The 21521-nt window shown below is 35.5% G+C and overlaps 1 protein-coding gene across 2 annotated transcripts in view; it reads left to right on the top strand.

Annotated features, from left to right (window-relative positions):
- Positions 1 to 7569: 7569 nt before the first annotated feature.
- Positions 7570 to 21521, top strand: part of LOC126380701 (homeobox protein caupolican) — a 46120-nt gene continuing 32168 nt past the window's right edge. For both annotated transcript variants that reach the window (XM_050030295.1, XM_050030294.1), the window contains exon 1: positions 7570 to 7972. Coding sequence is in view for 1 of the 2 variants with exons in the window: in XM_050030294.1 (XP_049886251.1) it covers positions 7931 to 7972 (42 nt within the window). In the remaining variant the exon portion in view is untranslated. The remainder of the gene's footprint in view (positions 7973 to 21521) is intronic.

Raw genomic sequence — 21521 nt, 5'->3', positions numbered from 1 at the left:
CCCTTCCAAATTTCAAGTGCCTACGTTTAGCCGTTTAGGCTGTACGTTGATATGTCAGTTCCTCCTTTTATATATTAATAGACACAAGTTTTTAATCACAAGAGACCTAATATATTTATATAAATAATATATAAATAATATGCAAGTCCACAGTGATAAGAAACTTATTTCTGTTTATTTATAATTTAGAACAAAAATCTTTATACAAAGTCAGGTTACGTCTTCACGTTTTATGTATAAGTTTTTCCAGTGATTTAATGATTTCGTCAAGGGAGGTAGGTAGGTACTTTACTTATTGACGTAATTATTGCTAGCCTAACAACTATGTATTACGTTACGTCGACTTGGGTTAAACAAGGTTAAAAACTAACAAAATATCCATTTGCATTCTCCAGTACGACATGTAGATTCGGTCGCTTTGCTATTAGCTAGTGAACTGATTTGTTTTTACAGCATGGCTGTAAATTAAAAGTCGAATTTTAAACTTGATTTGAATTGAATACTGTTCCTAATGAAGGTTAGTTGTAGCGTCCATGTTCTCATAAATACACGACGGTATATTTATTCGATGGTGTCATTTTCAAATCCCCATTTCTACTTAAAGGAATAAAAAACGATTAAGGAGTAAATCTAGTGTATTCCTGGAAACGATTCAATTCAATTTCCGATTCAATTTCCCATTAGATATAATCGCCCAGGACAGATTATACAGTGAAACTTGGATAAATGGAACCTGGGTAAGTGGAACCTGGGTAAGTGAGAAACCTTTGTAGCTGGGACTCCTGCTACGGTCCCGAAAAATTTGCATTGAATTACCTCTGCTAGTGGGACATTAGAAACCTATTTATTTGGGATTGGTTGATAATAACTTCTAGGCTACGTTCCCAAAAAAAAAATAGATGGCACTGTACAGATTTAACGTGATAAATACTTATTTCTCATTGTTGATGATTGGAAGATGTATTGTGGCTGGGTTTAATAACAAGGATCATCTTTTATACCCACAAACAAAGATAAAATATGTATATGTCTGCTTTCCATGAAATTAGAAGGTTAAACGAAGGCAACTCTGTATAGCGCCATCTATATTTGTTTAGGAGATTGTAGCCTGGAAAGTCCCTCATTGGGATAGAAAGTCTAAATTACCTTTTTTCCTGAGATTCTTATTTTAGGATACTTAGTAAAACTCGTGCAGGGGGTAGTTCTTGACGCTAAACTCTATATAATTGGGATACTGTAGGTTCTTATGATGCCTTAAAATATAACGGTTTTATTTAAAAGTTAAAATAATTAAGTTACAGGAGTGTAAATGAAATTACTACTATTCACGCTTCTGCTAATGGGATCGTCTGTAAGTGAGACCAGGTATTTAACCTGGATATCTGAGACGCTGGGTAAGTAAGACCTAACCTCTTTACGTAAGACAATATTCCTTAAAATCTCAGTTATCCAGGATTCACTGTAATACATACTTTTATCCATATTATACTTTCTTCTATAACCTTTATTACACGACATCTAATGGCTGGTAGAGTCAATACTCAGAAGAAAACTATGACGACGAGAAATAATTAAAAAAGAAACATTAGTTGAACCAGTTGAGTAGCAATATCGAGAGGTAAAACAAACAAGCAAAGAGACAGAGCAGATCGTTTAATCAGTCTGTGCAGCAGACATGGGGAGGGGGTACCTTCCACTAAATGACCATCCCTCTACTCTGTTAACCCGAGCCACCGTATCCACAAACAGTATACTCGGTAAGTGCGGCAAACAACAACACCATACACTCTACTAGACATTCCGTTGTAAATAAAAAGTAAATTCAGTTAATTTATATGTTATCTTGTAAATAAATATACAATGTATTTTATTCGTGTAATTAGCCACCTTAAGTACTTTGGACTAGACATACATATAATGCTATTTTGTTTTACGAGAATTTAAGAACTAAATTCAGGAACGTACGGGGAATGATTTTATTAAGTCTTCTGGGTAAATTAAAGTGGAATATGTTATTAAAACAATCAATTTGTTATTAAATCTCTTTTTTGATGGAATTCCAGTCTCTGCTTACCCCGGTGGGAAATAAGGGTGAGTTTACGTATGTATCTCTTTTTAGGGTTCCGTAGCCTTATGGCAAAAAACGGAACCCTTATAGATTCGTCATGTCTGTCCGTCCGTCCGTCCGTATGTCACAGCCACTTTTCTCCGAAACTATAATAGCTATACTGTTGAAACAAATATGTGTAGGTATTCTGTGAACCGCATTAAGATTTTTGCGCAATGATAGAAAATAACAATTTTTGGGGGTCTCCATACATAGAACTGAAACTCAAAAAAATTTTTTTCATCAACCCCATACGTGTGGAGTATCTATGGATAGGTCTTCCAAAATGGTATTGAGGTTTCTAATATCATTTTTTTCTAAACTATAATATAATAGTTTGCGCGAGAGACACTTAATTCCAAAGTGGTAAAATGTGTGCCCCCCCTCCCCTGTAACTTCTAAAATAAGAGGAGGATAAAACTAAAAAAAATATATGATGTAGATTAGCATGCAAACTACCAACGAAAATTGGTTTGAACCAGATCTAGAATTATTTTTTTAATACATCATAAATCGTAAACCGTAGGTAATTTACTTACATAGTTAAAACATCAAAAGTTACTACGAACTAAAAAAAAAACTTTTATATTATGTTACTTGCTGTTACGGAACCCTTCATGGGCGAGTTTGGCTCGCACTTGGCCGCTTTTTATTTAATTTTTCGAACCTGGAAAGGGAAAACAGCCATTATAGCATCACTGTGTTGTGCGTCCGTCTATCTATCTGTCTACACCCTTTTTTTCGGAAACGCGTGAAGGTATCAAGTTGAATTAACATCTAATGCGTATGTGTGTGGTCTCTAAATCAAGGCAATCCAAAGATCAAAACCTATGAGGTACATCCCATAATCCAAGTCCAGATTATAATCATGAAATTTGGCATGATGGAAGGTTTTACAACAGAATAAAATCGTAAATTAATTGTTTCAACACAAAAAAGATATTGCGATTATAAAATTATGAAAAATTGCCGTTGGTAAACTAATCTTTTTTTTTTTTTGACGTGACTTGTTGTAGATTTGCCGCAGATGGCATTAACTACTTGGCCGGATGGTAAACTAATCGCGACCATGTCGATGATATGGAAACAATAAATTTCAACATCAAAGTCACCGGAAGTTTATACGGAACCCTCGGTGCGCGAGTCGGACTAGTACTCGACCTCAAAGATGAATTTTTTAGGGGTCTTCTTGTATATATATTTCATTACCTAGTCAATAATTTCCATCCAATACCAGACAAGTGTATCGATCGGCCTGTTCATGGGTTGGTACAATTGACCTGCCTTAAAAATTTTAACGAACATAATATTTCTGTACGCAGTAATAGTTGAATAATTTGAATATCCTTATCTCGTGGATTATACAAAGGTACACTTCTCATCAATAAACTCGAAACACTTCGCAAGTTTATGTTTCGTGGGTTTATCGGGAAAAATATTAAATATTTGTTGAGCAAAATTTAGAAACATGTCAATTTTTAATTAGAAGTAATTTGAGTATTTTTTTTTAGTAGATCAGCTGAGTATTTGTAGATCAAGTGATAATTAAACTTGAGCCGTCTTGATACTTCGGTAACTCAAACTCATTAATTCGACGTTCATTAATAGTGGATAACGTATTCAATATCTTTTTGTGGATCAACGTCACTGATATTTAAGTAGTTTATAGATTATTAGCTGTTTGGTATAAGTATTATAGTACATAGCCTTTTATCTGAAAATATTACATTATTAGAACTGTCAGTATCACTGTGAGTAAATATTTGACAAACTACTGTACCCTTGTGCTAAGGTAATATAAAAAAGATCAAGTGAATTTTGTTGGTTGTTCTCAGAATTGGTCGGTCTATGGGAGTAGCCTCCCGTGTTATTTCCGCGCCCTCGCCCGCAGGGGCCGCGCGGCGGAAGCACTCTGCGCCGCCCGCCCAGATTCATTTCTGGTTTTCGCTACTCTTTTGTCTTAAACTGTTTGCAACTTGTCCTCTCCCTCTTCGAAGAACTGTTAGCTTATTAAATTCACCGAATCAACGTATTTCACTCAGCGTAAAATGAAACGGTTGTTATTTAATATTATATCAATAAAATTATTAATATTGTATACCTAACTAAAATGAATTTCTTACTTTTTAAAGTAATCAATCAGACGGAATGGTTATTAAGACAGACCATGTTAAAATCGATTAAAATAAATATTTACTGAATATTATAGTTATTACTGTGACTAATGTTTCATTACAAATGTTAGGTACTTAAAGTTTTCTAAAACAATTTTATTGTGGATAATAATGCAATGATTTTCCTGTTTTTCTTACAGGACGCACACCTATTAGCCTCTAAATTGTGTGTTTACGTGCATCTATACCTTGCGTCGAATGTCCCTTTATTATTTTGCTCCAGCAACATAAGATTGGTACAGTAACATAAAGACAATAGGAAACTGCAGGATTCAATAATGTGCAAGAGAATAAACTTAATCATTCCTTTGGAGAGACATCAAAGCTGAAGTTTGACGTATCCACACGAGGCCATACCGTATAGGTAACATCTTCGTACCCATAGCTAAGTATTTACCGGCAATAAGCTCGCTTGCACCCCCCTCCCGCCCCGCTCAAACAACTATATACCCACGGACTCTCGCTCTACTCATTTCGTATGCAATTTTATTCATTATTTGTAATCTACTTCAATCGAATAGGGTCTCGGTATAAATCACTTTTAGGATTTGTGCGATAGGACGTATGTAGATTGACGCTTTTAGTGTGATATTTAAATGTGATGCGCCTTTGAGCCGGTAGGTGCAGACGTGCTAATAAAGCCAGCCTTCCACGAACTCGATATGTATGAGCGGCCGACTTCAGAAACTCATTTGACTAAAACAAATAACCCTCACTTTCCTTTTATTTTCTTACGCATACGTCTTAAAAGGTGCCGATACCTACGTCTTCTTTTTTTATTTCAATCTGTCGTTTAGATTATGAAAGGATGTTGACTATAGCTATAATAAACAATGAATAGGTATAATGTGCCGGAGCGAACACAACCAAATTATCAAAAATATAACATCAAAGGTCAGACGTTGAAAATCATTTCCGAATTGACAAGAAACCGCAACAGTAATTTCAAGAAAGTAGAGTTCCGTCTGCCACGTTCTTGAATATTAGACTAATAGTAGTCATTATTCAACTATACTAATACAACATGATTGTTAAAGGAAACAGCTAGTAAAGCAGAATAAATAAACTTTACAGTTGATTTGGTTTTGAGCGCGCATAAAATTACAAACAATAGGTAGTTTGATCAAGCGTTCGAAGTTAATAGCAGTGCCTTGAGGTACCAGCATCGACTGCACTTATCAGAGTTGTAACTTGTTATTTGTTTAATATCCATAGCCAGCAACAGAAATCTCGAATATTTACCACTTGCTCAACAGTGCTGGACTTACTCAACAGTGAGGAAGACCTCTGCAGTAGCGCGACGTTTTTTCATTAAAATGCACTTAGGTATATTTTTTAATTCATTGAGAAGTTTCCGCTTCAATAGCGAATTCCTGTTTTAATTATGATAGTATTAACTATTTTTATAAATTAAAGGTTTGTGTAATGAACATGCGGTGACAACGAATCTAATAATTATTTTTTGATAAGTATCTACAAAATCAAAGAACTCAATTGAAAAAAAAAATATATCTTTAAAAATATTATTAACAAGAGGAAAACATGGGTAGTAAGTCACAAATGTTTACAAAGACGAGTTTCTAATTTAATCATTAATGTTATGCAATATTTTTATTTTATTTCAGGTAAATTTGGATAATTAAATCATTGTAAGTTTAAGAGAGCACATATGGAGGTGGTTTCGGTGTAGGTAAGGTGTTATGTTATTATAAGTCAAAGGATTAAGGTCAGGTCATAGTAATGGCCGGTGGCGGAGTAGACGCACAGGCGAAGCGTGTAGACACCAAGAGTGTGCTGAGTCAAGTAACTTTGCCGCGGCGTCGCCGCGCGCCGCTCTCCCCAATTGGTCGGTTGCTGCGGCCCGCCCAGGGGAGGGGGCAACTCACACACGCGCAAACTCACCTAAGATAATTTATTTTATGTTATACCGTTTGAATATTTTATATCTGTGTGAGTTTTTTCGGTCGGTATGCGTTCAGTGTGAAATATTTGCGCGATAAGAAAGAAGAGGGGAACAGATCGATCGGCGACGTTGCGCTTTTTATTCGACATTCAATGACGATATTGTTGTAGTTAGTTTAATTGTATGTTTTGCAATTAAATTCTAAATTCTTAGAAATAACGTATTGATTGTCGAATCAAGCAATCAATTACTTTTTTATATATGATTACCTAATAGATAGTGTAATCCCATTTATTTTACTGATCAAGGAATTTCAAATGAACTCAAATTAGGTATTACCTACGTAAAAGATATTGTACCGGTCTAACGACCTACTTTGTCTAAGATTTCATTAACTAGGTACCTAGGTAGTATACTGGTAGAAAATGAGAAGAATTCCTTAAATGGATATACCTACCTACCTAAGTAAGTAAGCAACATAAGAACATAGGTAACACCTGTTGTGATTTAATTCGTAACCAGTTGTAGATAGTATAGTTATAAATATTTAGAACTTATTAATTCATATAAACTCTCTAACCATGAAAAGAAAGCTAAACCCAGGTATGTACTACAATTTTAAAACACTTATTAACGTGATTACCATAATTAATGTGATTACTTTTGCAATAAAGTTAGGTATCTACTTGAGTACCAGTATCAACATGATAACTACGAACTCAACTTGTACTCCGCAAAAGTTTTACCAGGTAGGTAGGTAGGTATATGCATCAGAGACACAACACACTCGAGTTGACAGAAACACATTCAAAGACCGTTTAATACTGTCACCGCCAACATGTTTCCACCGCTAAAGCGACCGACCCCAGTAATATAAGCTATCGAATACACAACAGAGAAGCCGTCGCGTCGTCTCTACAAACTTCTATAGTTATACTAACTTTCTGCAATGTAAGAAAATAAAAATTACAAATGTCGTGGTTACCTTTAATCAAATGCAAAGCTATCATTAAGTCAACGCTTCGGCAAACTCGCTCGTCGTGCGCATCGTCACTGTTAATTATCACGATATATATTATGTATAAAATAAAATAAAAGAGACCGCTTCATACCAATACTAACAAAAAAATCGAGAAAAGAAAGAGAAGCTTTAAAAAAGAAAGGAGTGCATCTACCCCCACCTCCAATCGCCCCCACCGCGTCGGGCCGCCCCTGTAGCGGGCGCCACCCACCGTACCGCAAAAATCGAGAGCGTCGGCGGCGACGCGGGGTCAAACGGCGACGCGAGCGTGAAAAGAAGGAGCGGTGTGCGAGCGTCACGCACACAACCAGGAGTGTGCGTGTGCGCGACGAGAAGGACGGTCGACGCTAGAGCAGGACGGCGGCGCCAATTACTATCACCTGGCGGGCAGCTACCGCATTACCCACTGACGCCGCGCGCGCGACCACGCGCCCGCTGCTCCTCGCGGCCCGCTCCGCTTCTGTGACGCTCCGCTACCACCCGGCTCTGCACCGCAATCGATATTCGCACGAGCGGCCGGCACCGGCACCCGTCGCGAGTGCAACCCCGACTAACCGCTCACAGCCTCCGCCGTCCGGTGTCCGTGTCCGGGATGCACCGCCACTAGCTTGCTGTCAGGACAGTGCCAGCGATCATCATCATGCAACTGTGAAGTGTGTGCGGACAGTGACACAAACTTTAAAGACGTGATTGTTTACAAATTTACCAGAGTTCAACAGTGCAACATGACGTCCCAATTCGCCTTCCGAGGGTCTCCTCCAAATCAGGTAAGCCTTATTTTTCAAAAGTTTTGATACCAATGTTATTTTTAATATATTCTTCTAACATTATTTGCCGTGCGATATTATTGTTCACAATTCATTGAATAAAGTTGTCTAAAGTATATTCTATTTATTATATGTTTTGGTATGTTCACGTGGTTAAAAGTTTTTCCAAGAGTTTCCACAAATGACAACCTAATTAAGATTTTCTCAATTTTGTTCGTAGTTCGTCTATTCATAGTTACCTTGATTAATATAATAATTAAATAAATAGATACCCAAGTATTTCATTTTTTTGGGGGCACGGTAGTTTTTGTAGACAAGACAATGCTATAAAGAAGTGAATTGTATTTTCATTTGTATACCTAATTAGCAACTCGTTTTTATTATGAAGTCATGGATGAAGAAATACATTCGTAATGTAGGTACCTACCTACCTAACTTGTGTCCAATTTATAAACGCGCCGGACAAAATTGTAAGCACGTGTAGTGTTAAGTCTGCTTGCGCAAATTTAATATAGGTAGGTAGGTTATTAGTCTTTTCAACAGATTTATTTAGCTCGACTTCGTATATATATCAAGCAGTGATATTGTTTTAATAATAAGAATAGTTGAAATATTTGACAGAAACACTATATACACTATATATTTGTTTTAATAATTATGTGGGATTTATACTTATCAAAGAAGTTACAAAACTATGCAATTAAAAATTCTAAGTTAAACAAGATGAGAGATCATTATTAAGTACATATAAATTAAACCCTACATAAACTCTATCTTCTCTACATAAAGTGTACCTAGCTACCGAATCGTTTAAAAAGTAACCAAGGTAGGTTTTGAATTTTGTATCTGGTACACAGCAATCTTTACCATTTAGGTACAACATGCACCTAACTATACTTACAACATACAACATGAAATGAATCGACTATAACTCAGTTCAATCCAAATTAATGTAGCAATAATTATGAACAAAGTGACTTATTCTAGAATAGATTCACCAGGGCCCACCAGATGTTGTTATGAGTACCCATTGCGACAGAATCGATTATTATTATTATGACTATCATAAAAAATGACTGTCTTACTTAACCTTACCTTATCAAATATGCAATACCTGTTAAACAAAAGCAGATTATTGAGATAGCGCAACTGGCATTAGTTATTCATCTGCTAATGCATGTTTTATACTTACATCAATTTCTTAAAACAGGAAAAAAGAAACAAAATTGAAATAGCAATCAAAACAAAATACTTTGTGATAAACACATTTCAATTAATTTATATATCTATGAAAGTTGTAATAAGCCCATATAAAATGTAAGCATATTTAAGCTACCTATTGACTTTCATACTACCTACCTAGCTAGGTTTAATATTCTGTCCAATCTGTACGACTCTTCAGAAGGTTCGTCCAACATATTGAACGTGTAGATATTTATAACTTGATATGAAAACAAGTTTTAATTAAGAAAAAAATATTACTGAGTAAGTATTCCTGATTCCAAAAACGTTTCATTAGATCCGAAATAGGGTAAGATGGTTCTTTGTACGTATGCCTATTATTATTTATATCGAATACTATTGCCTTCTGATAATTTATAAAAACAGTCGAGACATTACGACCTAACCAGCTTACTATGTCTTAAGATCTTCTTCTTCTAATCCTTTTATCCCGTGTAGGGCTCGAATAACAGATTTCCACTGCTCGCGATCTTTTGCAGCCTCTGTAGCTTGCTCCCATGATATGCCAAGAGTTTTTAACTCTCGGTCAACCGAACGTCGTCAGGTCTCTTTGGGCCGCTCCTTTTGCATTTTCCACGCGCACACCAGGTCAGAGCTCGTCGGGACGGGTGTTGTGTGAAGATAGAACCGCATAAATCTAGCGACAAGGACCACAGATATCTCAGTAGGTTATAAAAAAGGAAGCCAATCAAGCAGTACGTCTAGTCTCATTACTTAGGAATCTTCAAAACTAGAATGAATTGGCATTTACACACTAAGTAAGAATATACCACTTTAAGCTACATCGGGAGTTTGAGGTCAAATGTAGATTTGTTCAGCCAATTAGTTAATGCCATTCGACACAAACAATCACAATAAGTCTAGCCAAAAAAAGGTCAAACGCAAATCTACTCGTTACAAGGAAAACCAAACTAGGTACCTGTGTATTTTTATGGAATATATAGATGACTTTTTACCACATAGTATATTTTAATATATTTCATGTCCAGTTTCAAGAAGTCAAGTCAAACATAAATAAACTCAAAGCATTAACAAATATTGTAGGTAGTAGGTCTATATAATGTAGGTAGGTATGTTATGTAAATTCTAACTTAGTCACCTAATTGTACCGATGAACTGATTTAATTTGATTTGCTAAGACCATGGTAGCATTACCAAATTACGATAATCCAAACACATCTACTACATCTCAATTAGTTTAGCCTAAACTTGGATCGTTTTGACATGGGCGTCCAGGGGTTCGCCAAGTATTATGACATCTAAATGTTTGTGATTATTTTGTAAAACTTTATACTTTAATGTACAGATGAAACATACAGAACACATGTCAAGGGCATTTGAATGTTCAACATTAATCCTGAAGAGTTCATGAGGTTGGCCATTGACCTCACTAGAAACAAGAGAGAAGAAGTTATAACATTTGTTTACATACATAAATTCACTGGGGTGGGCTACGAGTAAAGAGAAGACAACTTCTAGCCCTTTTTGACAGGACATAATCCCTCTGCCTGTTATCATGATATAGCATATTAGCTTATTCGGTGCGTTTATATATTATATCACATTTCCGTCCAATACGTAGGTAACTTTCTTTCTGACCAATCAAGGTTGTTTAAAAGAGATCTCTACTAGAGACTAGTAAACTAACTGATGTCTTTTTTTAAATTTAGATTAAACTGAATTCGAATTTAAACTATATTAAAAAAAAGTATCACGGAATCTACAGCACCATTCAAAAGAGAGAGATCGAACGATCTCATTTTAGTAAAGTGTATTGGATTATTACTTTGTTATTATGACTTTTATAATCCAGTGCTATCATATTCCATTTGTCATGGTGGTACCTAACCCTTACTACTTCATATACTTACTTAATGTCTTGTTATGAAAAATAAATTATGTTTTCCGCCAATGTATGTTCTCTTTATTGTACTATATCTAGGTACCTATATCGAGCAATACCAATATTAGTAGCAAGAAGACAATAAAGTACCACCAACAGGCAAAGTATCGTTTCCTTCGAGATAAGATAACAGTTACAGTTGTTATTACTTATAATTAAAATTACACGTACATGAAAACACATAATTATACAAACATACTTATATGCATGTATTTGAACCCATATTCCCATCAGAATGAGTGGAGTCAAAAAGTAATCAATAAACTAACTCTCAGTTGCAGGTTCCTTGATTTATCTCAAGACCTTTTTTATATCCCAAATTTGTCATATGGTGACAAGTTATCAGACTTTGACCAGTTTGACCCAATAGATCATTGTGGATAGGACAAAAGCAACGAAAATATTAACTTTCTGAAATAAGAATAAAAAAATACTCTGGAATATAAAATAAAACATGCGTTTATTTTTAGCAAGATTTTAGACACTGTCAAAATAACGAAAAACCGTCACAATCGGCCGGTAGGTTCATACAGAAACACGAAGGTTAGTACTTTAGGATAAATATGTCATAAATAGTTATTACTACAACATAGGTTAGAAAAAGTACTTACCCAATTAAAAAATAAACAGACTTCTTAAAAGTCGGCACAACCAGCAACCTGCAAAACTTGTAAAGGCCAAACCGTGGTTACTTTCGCTATTAATATTGATTTCATAATTTTAACAAAATTTTATTTACATGTTATTAGACAGATTTTGAATACGGTTTAATTTTATAAACGGCTATTTTTATTTAAAATTGAAGTAGGTACCTAACAATAACATGATTATTTCGTCAGTAACCACCAAAGTTATCAAATCACTCGAATATAACAGGCCTTATTATTCTTTGAACATCATTTTATATTATACTTACTTATATTATAATATACATATGTCCGACACCGTCTTTAAATTTTCCTTAATTATGCTGAAACCATTTTTAATGATACGTACTATACTATTAAATGACCTCTAAACCTCTATTAAATGTATAGCCGAGACGCAAGATTCCTGTGATATTTTCCGAACAATAAGTACGTCTTATTTTTATAACTGCTTTTTGACCATAACTTAAAGTCACTAAACCGATTCCGATGAAACATGCACTATTCCATAAGTTGAATGATACTCAATTCAATAACAAAGAATTATACATTGTTTTAAGTTTACGCGGTTATTATCATAATTAAAGCACATAATAACGGGTTCTTACCGCGTTTAAATGGGGATATGAGACTCCCGATATTTCGACACTGTTGCAAGTGCCATGATCACGGGATGACTGATGAGATTGGAGTGGAGTAGGTAGATCCATAATTTTCTACGGGCAGACATATCTGTCTACCCTCTTTCTTTGCCGCTTGTTTATAACAAAGAATTATTATTTCAATGCCGTTTCCAGTTTCTGAGAAATACATGTATAAACATACACATACATACCCTGTGAAATTTGGCACACGAGTTTAAGCCCACATAGACTATCATATACGAATATAGTGCAATTCCAACAATATTACATACGGGCCAAAATATCAATAATGAAGAACTTGAAAAGCGAAACTGAAGGAATCACATAAAGTGCTTTGGAAGATTTTTATTGGAGTTAGTCCACTTTGGTCACAATATCCGTTTGTCCCATTTTTCCGTAAGCCAGGATACGTTTGATAAAACAATTCTGACAAACGCATACTTACTTGAATATAATATTTTTAAAATCGTAACCAGAGTGGACAACTTGTGTAAAAAATATTGGATCGAATTTTGTGTCCTGTTCTTTATTATTATATGATTTTAACTAAAAAAACAATAGGAGTCATTCCCAGCAGTAGGATCTCGCAAGCTAAAAAAAATCCGTTCTGCTTAACTTATCATCAGTTATCTGATATTGTGGCGCTTATTTCCCTAAAGTTGCGCTGGTTGAATAATATGGACAGGCAGCATTTTGTATTGAAAAAATCCTGCGAAACCGGAATCGACAAAAAGCGATGCCATAAATTAATATAAATTTTAACGAAACCTACAAAATTTAAACCATCGTAACGGATTATTCGGTCTCGGGATTTTTATATTCATAATAAATTGTTTTAGAAGCCGCTTCAATACTTTCATAGCTTTTATGAAGTTTAGGAAAATAAGCGCCCAAATATCCAAATACTGTTTTTATCAGGACTTTCAAAGACATAACATCCCGCATCGTCACTTTACAAACACAACATAACATAAGCTCACGACTTTATTTCTAATAGGGGTAGTCAGCGGTACATTCATCGCACGATGAACCAACACCTCACCCTACTGTCTGTTAAACGAATGTGATAGGTGATGAGCCGTATCGCCGTATATAATGGTCAAGCCAACCGTGATAGCGAAAATGTGTATTTTGACAATACCTACTAATACAAAAACAAATTCTTAGTTATAATTAGGTAATTGTCTATGATCTATGAGACAGTTAAATCAGCACTCTAGAGTATATCGCACATGATTCTGTTTGAAAAAAATAAAATATTGTGTATAACGTATTACAAAACATGATAATAAAAAATCGTAAATCAAGATCGTTCTAACATGTATTGTAAAAAAGAAATCTGTAACAAATCTAAGATTTACTAAGTGATGGTGGTAAAAGCCGAATTGATCTTCAATGGCCGTTCATTTTGGCCTTCTACTGGTAGAGGCGTGGTTAATCTTAGGATTTACCACTGAGCCATGGTAAATGCTAAACAATAAGAGGTGGTGCACGGCGTACGATGGCCTTCATGGTCCTAGATAGTAAGAGAGGTCCTAGATATTATTCTCTCCTACAAGCCTCTACCACTGCTCCTGCTAAGAACACGTATCACCCCAATTGGTGCTCCACTTATCATTTGGATAATGATCAACGCTCCTTATTCTAAATTAATTATCGACCTACTACGATAAAATACTTATTTTACCAAAATACTCTTTTATTATACAAAACTATAATATAGGTACATTATTATTATCTTTGAGTACATGTGGTTCATGAAATCACTAAGATTATTGTCCAAATATTTGTTCTGTGATAAAGGTTTATTAAATTTCATGGCTGTTGTACGCAGGTATTATTGGGCGAACCTGTCTACGTTTATCAATTTAGGTAGTTAAGTAAAGTTTAATTAAAATGGTGATTCCTAAAGTAAGTAGTCCTATACGTCCGATGTTAATAAAGATAATATTATGGCATGATTAGGTCAGCGAACGAGTGCGTGCCGAGTGCGATCTACTTTCACTATCTCCCTGATAAGACTCCTCCGCTTTGGGGAGGGACCACTCACTCCCTCAAAAATGGAATTATTCTTATTATGCTTTAATTTCGGAACGTTTTCCACATTTACCAATCGTGCTTAAATAAATTAGTCATATATTCATGTCAAGTTTATCTTCTTCTTTGCGGGTCGATGGCGATCGAAGCTAAATTTTTGCTGACCAATAATTGGCCACGCTTACGGCATTGTCAGTTTATGAAGTGAAGTTAATAGAGTTCTAATTTCTGGACACTATGCATAACACCATTTCTGTCTTGCATAGAAAATGTAAACACCTACCATAATGTGTTTTTTTTTGTCTCAGCGGGAAAATGAACCCTCCGCACAGCAGACGGCTCAGATAATCGAGGTCTACACGTAGGTTTCTAAAACATTGGGGAAAAATACTTTGATGTTCTACTAGGTGCTATTTCGATAGCTCTAGGACCTAGGTTTACCTACTGAATTTCACATTCTTATACGAGTATCATTATGGCTTTTAATATCTAATTACGTATTTTAAAAAGGCCATAAATATTACCAGTACTTACCTAATAGGATACTTTTTTTCCTATACCGACAAACAGTCATGGCATTCATGGTACGGTTTTATTTAAATAGCAATTAAATACAAGAATGGGCTGTAAACGTTAATGCTGCGTTGTATCGTACGTTTTAAGAGCTCAGTTTCGCTAAACCTCGAGTGGCATCATTTTACTTTCCCAATAAAAAGTTTTTGTATGTACTCTCACATACATGATTATAAAAAAAACCACTTTCTATGTTTATTTATTTTTCTCCGGTAACAATGTATTTGCTCACTATGAAAAGCTCTAAGGCTCCATTCATAATGCAGTAAGGCACAGGCAATTCTAGCGAGTACAATTAGAGGAGATTTTCGTACTTAAACTTTTCTCTCGATTTTTCACGGCAAATCACAAAAAAATACAAATGTCTTAACGATTTTTTTTTACTTAACCTGTATGTATCCTTGAATAAATCTTGCCACTATGTTTTGTATTAGTATTTACTTCGAAACCAATTTTCTGCACACTTCTACTTCTTTAGACAGCTTCGGACACTGAGCTGTGTTTCATTATGTGGACATCCTCCGCGACCTATATAGATCCGCCACACTGCAGGTGCGTATGCTTAAGTTATGCGACTTCATACCTATCGGAAGAGGAGTACGACAAGGGGGCACTCTCTCACCAAAGTTGTTTACTTGCGTCTTAGAAGACATATTAAAGACCATGGACTGGAGCGACAGAGGAATCAACATTAACGGCTGGCATCTGTCACACCTGCGGTTTGCCGATGACCTCATTCTAGTAGCTGAGACTGCCGCGATCTCCAGCACATGCTTACCGAGTTACACGGGGCATAAAGAGGCGTCGGGCTGAAGATGAACATGTCCAAGAGGAAGGTTATGGCGAACCATCTGTCACGAAGATCGAGCATAACCGTGGCAGATTGTCCCATAGAGGCAGTTGATAATTATGTTTATCTTTTGACCGAGGCTCATAGCTGAAAGAGATCGCTAGGCGAATCCAACTAGGATGGAGCGCATTTGGGAAACTGCAGGATGTTTTCTCCTCAAAAATTCCGCAATGCCTGAAAACTGCCCATACTCGCTTATGGCGCCGAAACATTGCCGCTCACGAAAGAGCACATTTATAAAATTAGACTGGCACAACAGGCTATGGAGTGCGCCATGTTAGGCATCGACCTGGTAGATTGTATACCAAACGTCGAAATGCGGCAACGCACCAAAGTCGAATATGTAGGTATACGAATTGCTAGGCTTAAGTGGAGATGGGCAGGTCACTTGGCTAGACGGGAAGACAACAGATGGACTAAGGCTGTTACTGAATGGTGGCCAAGAGATGGTATGCGATATCGAGGCAGACCACCAGCCCGGTGGTCGGATGACATTGTGAGGTACGCCGGAAAGCAATAGATGAGACTTGCACAGGACCGGAAAGGATGGCGTGAAAGAGAGGAGGCCCATACCCAGCAGTGAGTGGATACAGGCTAAGTAGATAGATAATAGATAGTGATGTTTAGAAGATAGACGTGGTCGGATGCCAATCTTTCCTAAAAGTTTGCTTATCACAGCATACTTTTCTTGTTTAATACTTTCTAGAGCGTGATTTTTCCGTAGTCAGGTTTTAGTTTTCAAACTTTTATTTTTTGTCAATCCCCTTAATATAGGTACAACAACTCCCTTAATGTAGAGTGTCAAACAAAAGACCCTGCAGAATTGAAAACGATATAAAGAGTAACGTGGTTCCAAACAATCGCAACTAAGTAGTTTAGAAATAGTCTGGTTAGAAAACTTAAAAACGTTATGTAATATATAATATTCTTATGACTTATTCAGTAAATTCATACCTAAATATAAATCTGAAAAAAATATATTTATTTCCTCATAACCCACACGATAGAAGAAAATGAAAATGAATTATACAGTGGTATAGACGAATTTTTCAAAATAACAAAACAAATATCGTCATTTTCCGTTTTGTGATAAGAATTTTTAATCTACTTATACCTATATAAAACTGAAAATTCTGACGCGCCTACGATGCGGAAGAATTATAATTGGCACCATTAGTTTTTCCATTTTTATATATTTTACGTTCAATTTGTTATCAAAAAGGTTGCAGCGCGGTACTTGTGTAAAGTAAATGTACTTACTTAATTAATTTAACATGTAGCTAGATATTTACCATTAATCATTTGGGTACACAAGGACCCTTATAAGTTCAAAGGAGGAGTATTAAGGATAAAATTGGAATCAATGTCAAATACATAATAAAGATCACGGTCTCATGATTCGATAAAATAATCAATGCAATAAAAATAATAAATAATCATAATACCTAAACAGTTGATTCATTTTCATAAACTGTTTAATGAAATAGGTATTTAATTTGGCTCTTAAAGGGAACGCAGTGTTGATCTCAAATCAAACAGTATGCAGATGAAAATAAAAAAAAAATTATTTTCACCTCTCCAACAAGAAAAGAGTGCTTTTCTTGGGTAAGCAGTGAGGAAAAGCGCGTTTTATTCTCTTGTGATCTTCCCATGCGAGAAAGAAATAAAACAATATAGTCTCACCTGCAGTGTATACCTGGCGCTTAGCAGGCGGATGTTGAATGATATTATTAAAATTTAAGTGTTATTGTGTAATTATTTTGTCATTTTAACGCTCGTTATGCTCGTGATTTACTTCTAGACTACTTCAGCAGTTCGTGATTTAAATCGGCACTCGCATAAAACTTATATTTGCCGTCTTGTAGAACTATAAAAATGTGTACTTACTTGAATAAATAAGTAAACCCACTTTATAATTTTAAATTTATTTATTATTAACATTTCTATTTTCAATAAAAAAAGTTTAACCTTTACCATAAAATATTCCAAATTAGTCAATATTACTTGTACTTGTAGTTGAGATACTAAACTGTAAAAAATGGACAGACGAGGAGGAGGAGGAGGAGGAGGTCATATGTGTCCCTGTCTACTACTTCGGTTCGAAACCATAATAACGCGATTAGATGCTTAAATAATAAATTTTGAAAATTAGTAATAGGTACCCATAATGAGTAACTGGTAAACACCTTAGGAGCCAAAACCATAACTAATTTATTTCGTGTTATACTGACTTGACATACCTACGTAAATATAAAGGTATATTTTCATTTCACAAACAAGATGGAACAAAAGGCGACAAAGTTGTTTTTATTTAGGTCATACGGGTCTCGTCAACTTACGTTCCAAGTGTTGAGTTTCAGATTAATATTTTGTGAGCGCCGTGGAGTCACAAGCGTGGCGTTACACCCTAAGGTAATTGACGGTGCAAGGGCTGTGAGCGAGGTGCGACGTGCGACGCTAAAGAGAGACTTTACCATATTCCATCAGCGGTTGCCGGAGACCATATTGGCGAACACGCGTGCACGACCTCGGAACACGTAAATGGTAAAACAAAACCAACTCCATTCATTTAACTTCATAATGAGCCATGAACAATCTTCGTCATTTTTGCAGTTTGCATTCGACCGTTGCTTCGCAACTGACCCCTTTTTGTTTGGATTCGTAATTTAACGATTGATACTTTTACCTTTTGTCGCCTTTAATAAAGCATAATAAAGAGCCATGATTAAGTAAATATTCGTCTGGTAAGCTATTGTTCTTGATAATGAGTCAAATGTTATGCAAGTCTGCAACATGACACTCGTTGAAGTTAAATACTAAATAGTCTGAAAAACGAAAATGGTCATTTTTAATTTAAAAATTCCTTTCTCAATTGTTACGCTTTAAGAATTTACGATGAAGGTAAGGTCTGAATTATATTAAACAAAAATATACCTACTTACATATTTTGGATTCCAGCATTCACAATGCTTTAAGTTGGAAGCTAAAAACCTACGTACCTATACATTAATATTCACATCAAAGTCGAATTGAAAATATCTTATTGTTTAGACAGGTAATTATTAGGTGTAGGTACCTGTTAGTATAGAAAGTATTATACATAAGTTGCCTTTAAAATTAAAAAGAAAACAAAAACATATGCCGAGCAAGCTTTTTAAATGTTAAACAGTTCTAATTAATCTCAAATTAAGTTACATACCTACAAGAACAACTTTTATGCCGTGTTTTAAACCCGACACCTCAGATCGCACCGGTTCTAAAGGTACGATCAAGTTGAATGTCGAGTCGTTTGACTTCCCCTAATCAGATAGGTGAATGAGTCGCTCGCTTCTAAGAAACTTCAATTAATTTCTCCGAAATAAAGAACCTTTAGTTCGCGTTCACGCGGTTTCTGGATGGATAATATTTGTTGTCTCTCGTTACGACGCGACGAATTGTGATAGTGTTCTCATACAACTACAAGCGCTTGAGTCGTAACCGGATTTTGTGTGCATGTGTGAGTATGGTATACCGAGTATGCTTTGCGAAAAGAACAACTCGAACCATATCGAGAATTGGAACTCAAATGAATGATCCTACCTATAATATAAACATATTTGCAGCATAATAAAAATAGTTTACTATGTACCTATCTATAGTTTTGTATTTTGATTAAGACCACATAGGTCTTAAATGCATATGCAAATTTTAGGCATTACAAAATTAGTTAATTACTTACCTACATAAATTTTCATACTATTCGTGAAAGCTTAATGTACCTATAAAGTGGAATCATTATCAACCTGAGAACTGTATAATTCGAACCTACCCAAGCGCATAACAAAATCAGCACCAGCTCGCTGTAATACACGAATAAACAGCTATTTAGTTCCGGCGCGTCGACAGATCTTTCATTAGTGGTCCTAATCAGACACGCTATAGCTCCGTGAAACTTTATTACATGTGAACTTAAAATACACATGTATGACAATTACTGGCTGTGGTACGCCTACTGACGTCTGTGCGACGGATGAGGTGTTCACATACCATTAATTCACACCTCGTCGCCTCCAAATGTTCTCGTTGCGTCGGCGTCTCCTCGATCTGGCGGCACCTTTTTAAAAGCCGCAGATGCTGCACTCATAATATCAGTGAGAATAGGTATTTCCCTTGGCTACAGATCTCCATTGAAACTAATAACATATAAATAATCTAAAGAAGAAAAACTAGTTTTGTTTTTGTCATAAAAATAGCAAAAGCATTTTGTGAGTACAATAACACCAAGTTATTTTGGTAATACAGTCGTCGATTAGTGGGTAACGACAGGGAGCCAGCAATAAAGGTTGGAGTGGGAACTGCACGGGATGTTTTGAATCGCCACCGCTTTAATGGCGGCTGTATTAACCGATAATTCAATTTCGATACCGCAGTACGGCACTAAAAGCAGCTGATACAGCATTTTAGATAGGTAGTTCTTGTATCTATAGGCGACATAATAAATACCTAGAGTTAGAAGATAAATTGACGTAGAGTTTTTAAAAACAGATTCGATTAGGTATTTCATTAGAACATTAATATATTTATACGAAAACCAAATTTCTTGAAATATAAGTAATGCGCCTCTTCAAAAGTTCTTAAATTAATTAAAACGTTAGCTTACGTTTCGTGGGATTGCTATTCTTTCTTTTTTTTAATAATTGCGAACATCAAAGTTGATCTAATTTGGGCATTAACCTATGTCGGAATGTTACGGTCCGCTTCTCTAGAGCATTATGCAGTATAATGGTCAGGTTATTATTAGGCCGCTACCCAAAGCGCTAGGCACATGTTTATTCCCTAACAGAAACCAATAAATCTTGTCGAACAGTCTGAAACAACTTCATTAGTGAATTCAACGTTATGTTTACCCTCTATTGAATAATTGAAGATGATACGGAAGTGCACAATTTCGAGACAATGAACAAAATCTAACTTTTGACAAAATACAAAATGCAATGTGGCAAACAAAATAAACATTTAAATATCCTTTGGCCAGATTTGTGGGTTCGATGAAGTGTGTCGACAGGCTCTCCGGTTGCTTTCGAAAGAGTTGCAATTTTATGAATGAGTTGTTTGAATGAAACACAATAATAATATGGTTTCGGTCGCGAACCGACGCAGAAAGTTTACTGTTTAACGTATTTTGATTGTGAGTCAGCTTTTGTGATTATTGAGTGGCGTGTAATAAAATTTCAACAGACAGGAGTGTATCCTCATTTTCTTAAACACCTGTAATTGAGTCTTCAGCCCTGCTGGAGTTACGTAAATAGGTGTAAAAAATCAAACTAAGCAGCTTAAACTAATAAAATTCAAATAACAAGGTCAAGTTAACCAAAATAATTAGATCAAAATTATTGATGCTACACTAGTCATTCTTCAGTCTTCAGATTTTGTTTGCTGCTTTAAGGGCCTGTCTTATCTCAAAATATTACTTAAAAGATAAATGTTGTCTCTTCGAAGATAAACTCTTTGCGTGAGCTCTTTTAATTGACCCTGTATAATTTTTGTTTATGCCAAAAAACAGGAGGATCACAATACATAATGACGATGCACGTAATAGAGTCCAAAAGATAGAATAGATGATTAAGTTATATTAAGCTTAAGAAATATTTTGACACGAGATATAAAAAATTGC

This window comes from Pectinophora gossypiella, chromosome Z (assembly GCF_024362695.1).
Source record: "Pectinophora gossypiella chromosome Z, ilPecGoss1.1, whole genome shotgun sequence".
In the NCBI taxonomy this organism is placed as follows: Eukaryota; Metazoa; Arthropoda; class Insecta; order Lepidoptera; family Gelechiidae; genus Pectinophora; species Pectinophora gossypiella.
This window is presented reverse-complemented; position numbering and strand designations above follow the sequence as displayed.